At 43.1% G+C, this 12,567-nt stretch overlaps 1 protein-coding gene across 3 annotated transcripts in view; it reads left to right on the top strand.

Annotated features, from left to right (window-relative positions):
- The first annotated feature begins 249 nt into the window (after window positions 1-249).
- Window positions 250-12,567, top strand: part of FNIP2 (folliculin interacting protein 2) — a 52,214-nt gene continuing 39,896 nt past the window's right edge. Inside the window, exon 1 of one of the 3 annotated variants that reach the window (XM_030010774.2) lies at window positions 250-668. In XM_030010774.2, coding sequence (XP_029866634.1) covers window positions 574-668 — 95 coding nt within the window. In that variant the 5' untranslated portion in view covers window positions 250-573. Of the gene's footprint in view, window positions 669-1,395; window positions 1,422-12,567 lie in introns of those variants that run through there. The other 2 variants (XM_030010786.2, XM_030010777.1) reach the window with 2 other exon arrangements.

The raw sequence follows: 12,567 nt of genomic DNA, 5'->3' as shown, positions 1-12,567 counted from the left end.
CAGCCGTGCACGCGTGTCCGGGCACGCACGTCCAGGCCCACCGGCCTGCCTCGGCACACGCCCCTCTCTGCCCCGCCCCCCGCCAACGTCCCCAACCGCCCCCGCCCCGCGCGGGGCAGGGCCCGTGTCCCTTTAAGCCTGCCTCCGGCGCCTTACCACGTGCTGGGGGCGGGGCAGGGGGCGCCGCGCAGCCAATGGGGAGCGCCGGAGGGGCGCGGCGCGTTCGCGTCCCCGTCCCTGTCGCGCGGCTGGCGGCGGTGCGTCGTGCCGTGCCGTGCCGTGCCGTGCCCGTCCGGCGGGCGGCAGGCAGGCAGGCGGGCAGGCGACTGTCAGCGCCGCCGGGCGGGCTCGGCCCCTCGCTCAGGTGACGGGCGGCCGCCGGGAGCGGCGCGTCTGAGCGGGCCGGCGCTCCCCTCGCTTCGCCTCCGCGCAATGCTGGGCGGCTCCGCGGCGGCGGGGATGCTGCCGCGGCCGCCGCCGCTCGCCGCCCGCTGAGCCGCTGCGAGAGGCGCGGTGGGGCCGCCGCCGGGGGCGAGGGGGCGGCGGCGGCGGCGGCAGGGGCAGGGCGGCAGCATGGCCCCCACCCTGCTCCAGAAGCTCTTCAACAAAAGGGGTGGCAGCGCGGCGGCCCCTCACGGCCGGGCTCCGGGCGAGGGGCCCGCCTTCAGGTGAGCGGCGGGGGCAGGGCGGGTCCGGGCTCGCCGGAGGTGGCGGAGGGGCCGGCGGGGAGGGAGAACGCCGCTGCCCCCGGCCGCCTGCTGAGGGGCCGCGGCGCAGGTGTGCCGCAGCCCCCCTTGGGCTTCCCGCTCCGCCGAGTTTCCGCAGGGGTCGGGAGGAGCGGCCCGCGAGGAGGGGGCACCCCTGGGCGGGGGGGCGGCGGGAGAGACCGCCGCGGCGGGGTGGGTGGCTCTTCTCCCGCCTTTCCCTCTCGTCGGGTCTCTCAGCCATTTTATATCCGAGCTGGAGGTGGGAGGCTGGGGAGCCCTGGGGCGCTCATCGCCCGGCCCCTCGGCTACACCGGGGGAGAGGCACCAGGCCTTCTCTTCCCTGGCATTCGTGTGCGATTGCTGTGATAACTCGCGTGCGGGTCTCGCCAGCACAGGAAAATCAAAAAACGGCTTAATTGTTGTGACCTAAATACACGTGCGTAGTCTGGTGACCCACTGAGCATTAGGTACCTTTCGCTCCTCTCTCTGCTTGTCATACCGCAAATCCTTGAAGGTGAGATTTAGTACCTATTGCTACTTCAGGGCTTGAATATGTAATCTTTATATAATATTGGATTATTACTGTTTTCTAAGCCCTCGGGGACAGCATTTTGCTCAGGCTGGTGGTTTGGAGCTTTGTTACTTTCAGCATCTGTTCTGCTCACAAGACCAAACCGGCGCTGGTAAGCACGGTGACTATCACATGCGTGTTGGGTAAGCTCTGTGTCTTTTTTTTTCTGTTCGGCATGAGTTGATTAGTCTTGTGATCAGATAGTATACAGGATTGAAATGGAATCTGGGCTTTCACTGCTGAAACTATTAAGGAATGGTAAGGGAGAGGGGCGGATAATACCTTGATCCACAAAGTGCCATAGTGGCACAATCAGGGAGCTGTTATGATTTCGAAGGTGGTCTGTGTGGGCCACAGCCATATGCGTGGCCGAAGTTGCAAGATTGTGGTGAAAAATGGAGTAACATCAAAATGGCATTAGGATATTTGGGTTATAAGGCTATTCCTTTGAAAGTGGTAGGACACAGTACTGGTGCTGCATTCATATCAGAGAATGGGGCTGGTGAATTTCAGGAGGCTGTAAAGTCTATATGCCATAATTGCTAGTTACTTTTTGTAGCACTTATTCACCTTGTGAATTAAATACCTCCTTTAATTTGAAAGAAAACAAATATATTTTCCACATGTAAACTGCGTGACAGTTCCCGACTAACTCTGTTACTTGCCTTGTGCTTAAAATCTTACCAGGTAGTCTGTATCAGAGACCAATGGTGTTAGTTCTAGTTGTAAGGTTATTGGATTTGTCAAGGATCTCCATGAAGGCAGATTTCCTTGCACAGTGTGTCCCCATTAAAATTGGTAAGACTGCTCCATCTGGAGTATTTTGTGAGGTTAGGGATTGTATTTGTTTTCTCCTTCTTCCTGTTCCTGAGGTAAGATATTCCACACTCAGTTTTCTGTTGCAATAACATTTATGTGATGTGACACTTCAAACAAAACCTGTTTTCATTAAAATACTATTGTAGGTACCCACCACTCTTTTTATCCCGTTTTCCCCATTCCCTTGTCATCTGATTAATTTTTGGCAAACTTAAGTTTAATAAATTTATTTGAAGCATTTTGCATGTCGGGTTTTTTTCACCTGTTAATATTGCATTAAGCTTCTTCCTTATGACTTCTAAATGTGCTGCAATGCTTTTTCTTTCTTTCTAGTGATCTGTTGATGACCTGCAGGAGCATACTTACTGGGTCTTAGAAGCTCTACTACAATGCTTTTAACAGACTTTCTGTTGAACAGTAATCTGTTTGAATGGAGAGGTGTGACTGGACCTAAGTAAAAGGGAAGACTTAATTCTTTGGTAGCTCCTTGTATTAAGCATATGCTGCTGGTCACTGTTAGAGGCAAAGTGGCAGGATCATTTTCTGTTCTAATGGCAAGCCTATATTTTTAAGGCTTTTAATTAGTTATATTCCCTGCTCATGTTTTGGTTAGTGAGGTCCCTCCACATTCAGTATGTCTTGCTGTGTATCGCTCTCTTAAGTGGCCCTGTAAGACCAACAACAATCTGTATCCTTGGACTTTGAATTGTTATGAAAGTCTTAAAAGCCTAAGTGTATTCACGCACCCTCCTTACCTAGAACAATAGCAGAATCACCAAAAATCTCTTTAGTAGATAATACCTCCTCAAATTAACTTAGTTTGACAACTTTTTTCAAGTACGTTGTTAGGAAGCTTTGTGTTTTCTAGTCTTCCCGGGACACCAGGAGAAGCTCTGCTGCAGAGGGCCATTGACCAGGCTTGATGTTTGCCTGTTACAAGTACTGTGTGTGCTTGTTCTGTTGCCCCCTCTCCTTTAACGGGAGCTAAATCTTGACCAAATGTCAGTGCTGCTTCCTCTCTTTGGCTCTGAAGAAGACAGCAAGCTACAAGGTCCATGCTGCTTACCAGGATAAGCTGGCACAGTCTCAAAGAGAAAGAGAGACATGGTGCCTATAGCTGAATGTGGAGCCACAGGAAATATTTTTTTGGGTGCATGAGCATTAACATCTTAATTTGGATCAGGAGCGCTCTTTTAAAGAAAACCTCTCAATTGTCTCCACTTACTGCACTTTGGCTCTCATAGCCAAGTGGCTTCAGTGCATAAACGGGATTCCTGTTGGAATGAATGAAATTAGAAAGTGTGCTCCAACCACTAATGGGCGTTCAGTCCCTGGGACCAGACTACAGCTGGTCAAAAGCAAAACCCCAGAACACGTATGGTGTGGGTGTCAGGTCCTTAGCACCAATTAATTCACTCTATGGATCTAGTGATGTTGGGCTGCACTACATGTTCATGTAAATGCAACCTTACTTGCTGGGTAAGGAGAAAGTAAACATGAAGTGTAGATGTTAATATAGAGCTACTAGGATAGTAGGACTTTCTACTGGCCTGCACCTCCCTTCAAAATAATGGAACTATGAAGTGGTAGAAGGGTAGTAGTTAGAATTGTAGAATATCTTAATTCTTTTTTTAAAAAGAGAAATTATAAACCAGCTGGAGAACAGATCGGTATTAGTGACATGATATTGTATTTGTTCTAAGCAGTTTTGTACACAGATCCTCAGCTTCTGGTTACTGTTACTACCGCTTTTTGCTTCCCTTAACTAAAAATATCTATATATGTTTGTGTATATATGTGTATAATGCATACATAAAAATATATGTGTATATTCCCCCCCACACACATATCTTTCAACAGAGACATTTGAGTGACTATAGTTCAATATATTTCTTTTTAGCCTCTAATGCGCTGAGGAAATCCTAATTACTTTGTGTGTAAGAAATGTGTATTTATGTGGCTAAATTCCCCTACTATTTTGTATTTCCTTATCAAATGTGATTTCCCTCACAAGATTGATTTAGAGTAGTTTGTACAGGTTTTTGGAGTGCTACCAGGGTCATGTGCTCAGCAGGATGGTAGCTATTACTGCAAAAACAAAGCATCCTACTCCCTGTGAATTTTAAATTTTAGGGATTGAGTAGAGTATTTTATAATTGTGTAGTATCTCAAGACTAGAATGTCTCAAGTGCTAAGCATATATTTGAGTAAGGTATTGGGGGACAGCTTTAAGGAAATAGATATGGGTTGCAGATAGTTTGACTGTACTTAAATTTATAGCAATTCCTCTGTAATTGTGTTTACCTGATTTTAGAATGAGATTTCACATCAGTGCTTTTCTGTACTTTTCAACATGAAATACTGACATTATCCTTAAACTGAGGGCTAAGGTTTCACACTAATTTCAGTCTTCAATTTTTTTTTTTAACTTCTTTTTTTCTTTAATTAAAGTCCCTATATCCAGGGATGTAAGAACGAAAAGAAATGCCTTGGAGTTTTTGGAAGACTGTGCTTTCACTGCTGAATGTGTAATTTCTGCATTGCAACCTCTGATGAAATTACTTTGATATGGGTATGTTTAGTGAAGGAATGTTGTAAAACAGGGAATAATTTCACTTTATGTGGATTCTATAAAAAAAAAAAAAAAGTGGTGTTATTTCAGCTGTGCCTGAAACTTGCAAAAGGTCTGTTTCTTCAGCTTTAAGTATCAGCTGCTCCTTCTGGTGTCTATAATGGAGCGGATGTCATGATGTAACTGCAGGATATCTATCTGGTAACAGTTTGTTAGCTTTGGTATATGAGATCATTTGTTTGGCAGCTGATACCAGTAATTCCTTTGGTTATAGCACCGAAATGCTTGGTGAGATCCTACTTGCTAAGCATTATTTCACAGCATTTATTACCAGCCTGGCAACGTTCCACCTTCTGAAAAAAGGAGAGAAAGTGGTAGTGAGCTTTGAGTCTGCTTGCGTGTCAGTTTGTTATATCTTTGTTAAAATGACACACTCCCGCAGTAAATTCTTGTAGCCCAATTGGGTTTCTCTTGAGCTTCTTGCAGCTTTGTAGATATCCATACAGCAATAATGCTACTGAGCACCCACGTGCATCTTCATACATGGAAATATCATTAAACATCTGGCTGTAAACCCTTCAAAAAGCATTTGAAAGAAAATCACCATTTTATATGCTCTAGGAAGGGCGATGCAGCCCAGGGCCAGGTCTGAACATGGGGGTAGGGAAGGTTAAACAGCAAGTCTAAGCCACATACCTCTTCACTGACAGCTGAAGGTGAGCCTTAAGGTGCAGTATTATACCTCTGCTCTGGCATTAGCCTTTCCTCAGTAATAAGAGCTAAAGAGTAAGTTCTACAGAAGGAGATTTATTACGGTCTCACTGAAGAAAACAGCTTAGAGAGGAAGTGATTGAAAATATGGTCTTTTGACGTGGAAACCACACTTCCAGCCTGGGGCTGTTTTGAAGGAAAACAAACAAACCCCAAGTCCTCTGGCTTTTGAGCTTTGCAGGAACCAGAGCCGTTCTTCTTAAGTTGTTTGGATTTCTCTTCCCCTACACACTTCTGTCGCTGAACAGCTGCTTGGTTTCCTCTAGCTTTGCTCTGAGATTAACTCTCATTCTTTTTTAAAGTTTCAAGAAGACACCCATTTCTTTTTTCTTTTTTGCTACGGGTGGCTAAAAAATCTGTGGAAATGCATGAGCTACTGATGTTCTGAGAGGGATGGATGATGTACCTTGGTTATTTAATTCAATTCCATGAAAGGATGCATTCTTCCCTGACTGATCAAATTGGTTTTGCCAGTGGGTTATTTTATTTCTGATTTAGAAGTAACTTATCCATGTGGCATAACCAGCTAGTAGTGTATTTCCTACACACAGGACTCTTTAAATTGATGTGTAGTTGGATAGTAGGTGCAGTTGGATAGTAGGTGCTTGATTGCTTATTCTTAGGGTACTTTTGCTGTTTACATCTCCAAAACTGGGTAGGTGAGTACTCTGCCGCATACAGTGCTCAGTAGAAAGTGATTTGCTGAATAGTAGCAACAGAAAGCCTTGGAGCTACCTTCCCTTGTCAGTAGCACAACTTAAAGCAGAATACACTACAATCTGAAGCAATGATGCTAATGCTGTAGGGGAATGCTTATCTGTTGATGTAAATGGATTGATGTGAGTGAGAAAATAGAGCTGCTTGGGGCTGAAAAATGTGGATGTTCATTCATAAAAGCTGAATTTGTAGAGAAACTTTTTAGAAGCTGATGCAGAGCTTTATTGCTAGTACAGGCTGGCTTCATGTAAACTTGAAGTAGCAGTATAGCTTTATTAAAACTTAAGAGGAAAGGAAGATGGAAGAGGTTTGACAAAAATGTTGTAATCATTAGTCATCATGTCATCCATCCCACTTTGACATTGTGGGATGTAGGTGTTCCAGTGCATGGTATGGGCCTTTAGCTGTAGCTTTGGTCTGAACGGTGAGTAACAGCAAACCGAAAGCCCAGAGAGAGTAGATGTGACAAAACAGCTGGGGTCAGAGTGTCCAGAAAATGGAGTAGTTGTTTTCATAAAAGCAATTTATTTCTTCTTCTGGCATTTCAGTAATATTGAAGCTGCTGAGGACTTTTGCAAAGAGAATTCTTTGGTTTAATACTGACTATGTGCGCTGTAAACCTTGGTGACATACCTGTTCCTTTAGGTAATCCTTCTGACACTAACAACCATGTGCTTTTATCTGTAATGTACTTTGCACCTTAGTGATGTTCAAGGATGGCTTCTGAGGAGAAACTCAGTTTTAGAGCCGTATGTTGTGGTTTATGTTTGTCAACAGTTGTTTCTACTAAGTACACCCTTGATTAAGAGCACACTTCCATCTTGCATGCTGCTTAGACAAAGTGTTGTAAGAAGAATGTTCTTATGCTATCCTAATTATCAGTATTTGTTTTATGAAGGTTTCCATGGGTACACTTGTTAGGCAAAAATATGAGGAATGCAATTCTGTAGGATGGTAGTTAACAGGCTTGCTAGAGAGAATGAGCGAGAAAAGTAGGACTTTGAATTGGGTACTTCTTGTGTGAAGACAGCAAATATATGTGTCTGCACCTTTGCATGCACTTCCTGCGATAGTGTGAGATAACTACTGATCTGACTAACAGGCATGGACCTGGTTGTTCACCTTTGCCTGTCATGAATCATCTCCTCTGTGCATGCTCTGCCTCTGCTTCTTAATCTTCAGTCTCAGGTTCTTCTCTGCTCTGCTTTCTCCTCACCTTAACAGTGCTTGCTGCCTTTCTTGCCTCACTCCATTTGCCCTATTTGTACGAGTTTTTCACTTGAATACCATAGCAATGTCATGTTTTTATATGCAAGATTGAGGTCACAAGACAAGCTCACGCACAGACCGCAAGGCAAAGCATTCTTCTGAGACACGGAGGGAACAAGTTTAGGAGTCTCAGTAATAGTGCCTGTGCCTTCCCCACAACAATTAGGGCAAGTACAGGTGCTTTTACATGACCAACAGCTAAAATACCTGTTTTGTTAGTCAGCATGCTTTCTGGATATTGATGAGATTCTTAGAATTGTACTGATAAATGGGCATGAGGGCTTTACATCACGCTTGTTGCTGTTAAAACTGACTCATGATTTTCCTTCCATAGACTGCTGAAGTGAAACTTGAGCTGCATGTGATGTAATTACTGAATCAGTATGGAGCTTTCTCTGCAGCATGTTCTCACCTCAATGCAATACACTTCAACTTTTCTCCTGCAAGGTGCTTAGTGGAGTTTCACAAGTGCTAATGAAATCAGCTGTATTAAGTAAACAATCTGACAATATTTATTTACTTTTCTAATAGAGGTGCTAACAGGCTGAATTTGGTATCAGTGCTTTCAAATTAGAACTCTGAACACTTTAGTACTTTATATTTTATAATGAAGTCAGGAAGCTTCTTACAATAATAACTTTTAGCTTTTATTGTCACTAAGTTTACTGACTTTTATGAAAGAAAACAGTAGCTTGAATGAACTTGGTGTTCTGGATTTCTATGCAGAGTCTTAGCACTGAACTCTGAATGTGGATATTATCCGACAACTGAAATGGCTGCAGTGGTACAAGATACTTTTGCATTCTCCCATGCTGTGCTGAAATTGATTATTGGCTGGACATTTGTCACTTCCACGGTAGCGTTGACAGAATAGAGAGTGTTGGAGCTCTCCTCGGTCATGTCTGTGTAAAGGTCAGTGATACAACCATCTCTTGCAGTAGTTTGTGTTAAGCTGTCAGACTTCATGAAGAAATGGTTATGGAGGGCTCATATGTTCTAGTCCTCAGCTGTGTTGAGAAGGCTGGAATAAAGAGCTGGAAACTGGTAACCACTTCAGTTCACTTGGCAGACAACTGTAGTGACATGCATCTGAGCTCTTACTTGATCTTGGCTTTTAGCCTGGAGGAAGGCTGCTCTCACATGGTAGCCAGCTGAAACAGCTTCAGGAGTGCCAACCTCTGCCTTACCAACTGTTAAGAGTTTCTAAATCACATCAAGTTAAAGAGTTGGGAAAATGAACCCTCTCTGATTATAAAGATATTTATGACATCTGGCTGTAGATATACAGCTAACTAAGTGCTAAAACAATTTCACATATGATTCCAAGTTCTAGAGTGGGTGAGTAACACCTGATGACTTCAGTATTTGGGAGACTTGAGGATGTAAGTCAGTGATCCACTGTGGACTAGATCAGAGTACAGTTTAGTTCAGAAACAATTCAGGTACTAAACTTCTTGTGTTCAGAAGTTCCTGTATGTAGTCTTACAGACAGGAATATGTTTGGGAATGCTTTTAAATGGAACTAGGAAAATCATGTGTATTTGAAAACTAGTTTTTTCTGTTTGTCACCTTATGGTGGCACTTGGTAACTGTAAAATGCCTGTCCGGGGGTAGGCATGCAGTGGAGAGGAAAATGAGAATAGAACATTGTATTTTGTAGCGGGCATGGGTTTTTCGCAACAATCGGTCAACTCAATGAACTTGTGTACACACTGATACTACATCTGCCCGATTTCTTTGTTTTTAAGTAAAAAGCACCTGGGTAGAATGTCAAAGATGACTCGAACCTCTGAATTAAACTTTGCTTACTGGTTAAAGAAATAATTGTATATTTGTTTTGAAATGTGGTGTTGGCGTGTGAACTGGAAATCTGATAGAAGCAGTGGCTTTTCGTATGCATTACTGAAGCACTGAAAGTTGGCTAGAGTATAGACTTCATTAGAGTTGTATCCTTGGGCCCTGTTTCGACTAGAAAAGAAAGTGAGATTTTTGTTTGGTTTTTAATGAAGTTGTCCTGAATCTGTAATTGTTAAGAAGACTCCTAGTGTGTCTGCTCTGGTAGACTTCATCTCAGGAGAAAGTCAGGTGTGTTGGAAAGGACTTTCTTATACAGTGTTTTACTGGGGAACACTGAAGGAGCTTGACCAGTTCTTACCCTCTCATGAGGAGAAAGGTTTCTAATTTGTCTATTTAGATAATTGCTACATAAGCTTGCTAACTGAAATTTTAGTTTGTTTCTATCACTGAATCTTCAACATGTAAAACATTTTCCTATTGCATGACGCAGTTGCAACTGGCTCTTTTTTTGTAATTTTTTTTTTTTAAATTTTTTTTGTTCAGATACTTCATGACTGACAGACTGCTACTTGGCAGCCAAATCTTAGCATGTTACTGGGTGTGGTCAACTGTAATTATGTATAAACCTGGCTGTATAAACTTTTAAGTCTAATATAATACCAGTATTTTTGAGAAAATGTTTAGGATCCTCTGTGAGTAGTTAGAGCGGTTGGCCTGCTTTAAGGAGGAGGCTATTTCATAACTTAATGACTATTTATACATTCAAAGTCCTACGCAATTGGTGGTAAACAGAACGTAACTCTCTTGCATAGTGTCTTGCAGCAAGGTTAGGTTTGCCCATGCCAGTCAGCTACAGGAGTGTGGTTTGTTTGGTTTTGTGTGTAGTGTTTTTCATTGAGAAGGTATTATGGTATGAGTGATTTAATTACCCTGATCTTCTGTATGGGGTCCTAAGACGTGGCTCCTCCTTCCCTTTCCAGTGAAACTTGAAAATAAATGTATGTAAGCCTTCTGGATGCAGTGCTAGTTACTGGAAAGCTACCTTCTATGCTGTCTACAACAGAGGGTTAAGGAAAGCGTTTTGGATGGAGTAGACAAATTATCATAACAACAAGAGGAGCAAAACATATTTTTGGCTATAACTAGTGAAAAATGCCGGGGCTGACGTTATATCCGTCCATGTTATCACTTCATTCGATCTAAGTCAGGATTTCCTGGCATTCATCTAGACAGAGGCGATGGACTTTTGCTGTTCATGCTATAGCAACTTTTGGGTGATCAAGCATGGCTTCTTATGTATGTGTTCTTTCTTATATCCTTGCCAGTTGGGTAAATCAGTAAATTTTCATAAATATTTAACATACTTAGTTATTTTTCATTCCCTTCCTGATTATTGCAGACTAACTTTTCAATTACAATCTCTCTTTTAAAAGAATCAAAACCTGTCTTGCTCTTAGAACAGTTTATATTAAACATTTACAGAGGGCTCAGCAATATTATGTTAGCTGATCAAAAAAACTGGGCTGCTCCAGCTTTCGACAGTGCTAGAGAGCCACATCTGGTATCTTTGATTTCATGTATTATGAATTTGGGAGGATGTACCTAGAACTAAGTAACTTCTAATTTTTTTATTTTTTTTTTAAGTAAAATCATGCTGCTGAATATGCACTTTTGGGTTAGTTGAAACTGACTCCTTCTGAAGCAATTTCCCTTGGAAGAAGGGTATGGGGTCCCTGGGTAGCTCTTGCCTCTAGCCCTGCTTGAGAGTGTTCTCTTGTATGCTGGGAGTACGTGTTCAGAACAAGGATGAGGAGGGGATTTGCAATGCTTTCCGCACCCCTGGAGAGAGTACCCTAAACTTATTTGGCTCTAAAGTTTGAGAGAGAATGCCATGTCCTCCGAAGTTTACAAAGCCCTCTTGTGAACGTAACCTTTTCATAGCAGGAGTGGAGGAAATTTGTACAGAAATTGTTTTTGTTAATATGTGGGTGTTTTTAGTGACTTTGAGTGAAGCTGTTTGTGTGTGTTTTAGCAAAAGGAGTATTTTTCAGCTAACTAGAAAAAATTAGGAGGTGGGGGATATTGAACATCAAATGTTCATATCTCTGTATCAGTTGGCATTAATATGTATTTACTTACATCTAATAAATAATATTGTTTCTTAGTTTTTTTTATTTTCATATTCTAAAACTACTCCTTTGAACAGAGGGTTGAAAGCTGCATACAGACTTTTTGTTATTAAATAAAAAAAAATTTTGAAAAAAGTAGGGCTTTATAGAAGAGGGAGAAGGAACAGGAAAGAGCAGGCAACCAAACCCATGCCTCGGGATACCGCCCCTAAGGTGTGGTGGTGATGTCTGTGCTGGCCTGCTCATTTACTTAGGAGATATTAAGGTCTGAGATCTGTCAGTACTTTCATAAAGCGTTGAAATGCAACAAGAGCTGGTACAGTGTTATAAATACCAGTTTCTGCCTTGCGCTATTGCTCAAAATTCTCCTTCAGATGTGCAATGTGTAGTTCTTCCTTCTGTTTGAGAGAAGGTGGGGAAAGGCAGAGGCAGGAAAGCTGGTAGGATGAGAGATTTCTATTCATCCCGTTTTCTGGCAGAGGCAGTTCTCAGACGTGCCTTGGCAGTGTCTGTATTTAGTAGCTGTGTTCCTGGACGCTGGCCCAGTCACATGGCGCCGCTGGAACAAGTGACACGGGAATGATGCATGAGCTGAGACCCGGCGCTGCGTGCCCGAGGAGGTGGGGTGGCCCGGCCGGCCGGGTGGCCTGCGCTCCGCGGAGATGCTGGACCGAGCTCCGCTTGCTCCCATCCGGCTGCTGCCGTTCGGCTAAACCAGTTTGGCTCCAGTGAAAGCTGGAAGTTGGTTCCTGGGGGTGTCTTTGAAAAAGATAAACAGGGAAAAAAAACCAAACCCCAAACAAACTCTAAAGAGTGTTAAATTAACAAGTAAACCTTCAGTTCTTTGAAATGATAAAGATTATTACTGTGAAACAACTTCTGCAAAGTATTTGACTTAATTTAGATCAAGTGACCTCTCCTAGCTGTTAGAAGCTGTGGGGGTTGGGGAGGGGAGTGGGAGGGAACGGGGAAAGTTGATTAAGACTAAGCAAGGCTGGCTGTGCTGAGGAAAGGACTACGTGATGGTTCTAGGGTGCTAACCTTATTGCATACTTTACCTTTCTTTGTTTAACGTCCTGGTTTAACAAAAATAAATACACTTTTCTTAACGGTAGAACACAATCAAGTAATGCACGTTTTTGTGCAATTACAAGTCTTGAGCTCTTCTTTTTGCTAATGAGGAATTCCTTTTCTGGGGCTAGCAACTGAGAGCAT

This window comes from Aquila chrysaetos, chromosome 1, assembly GCF_900496995.4.
Source record: "Aquila chrysaetos chrysaetos chromosome 1, bAquChr1.4, whole genome shotgun sequence".
NCBI lineage: Eukaryota > Metazoa > Chordata > Aves > Accipitriformes > Accipitridae > Aquila > Aquila chrysaetos.
This window is presented reverse-complemented; position numbering and strand designations above follow the sequence as displayed.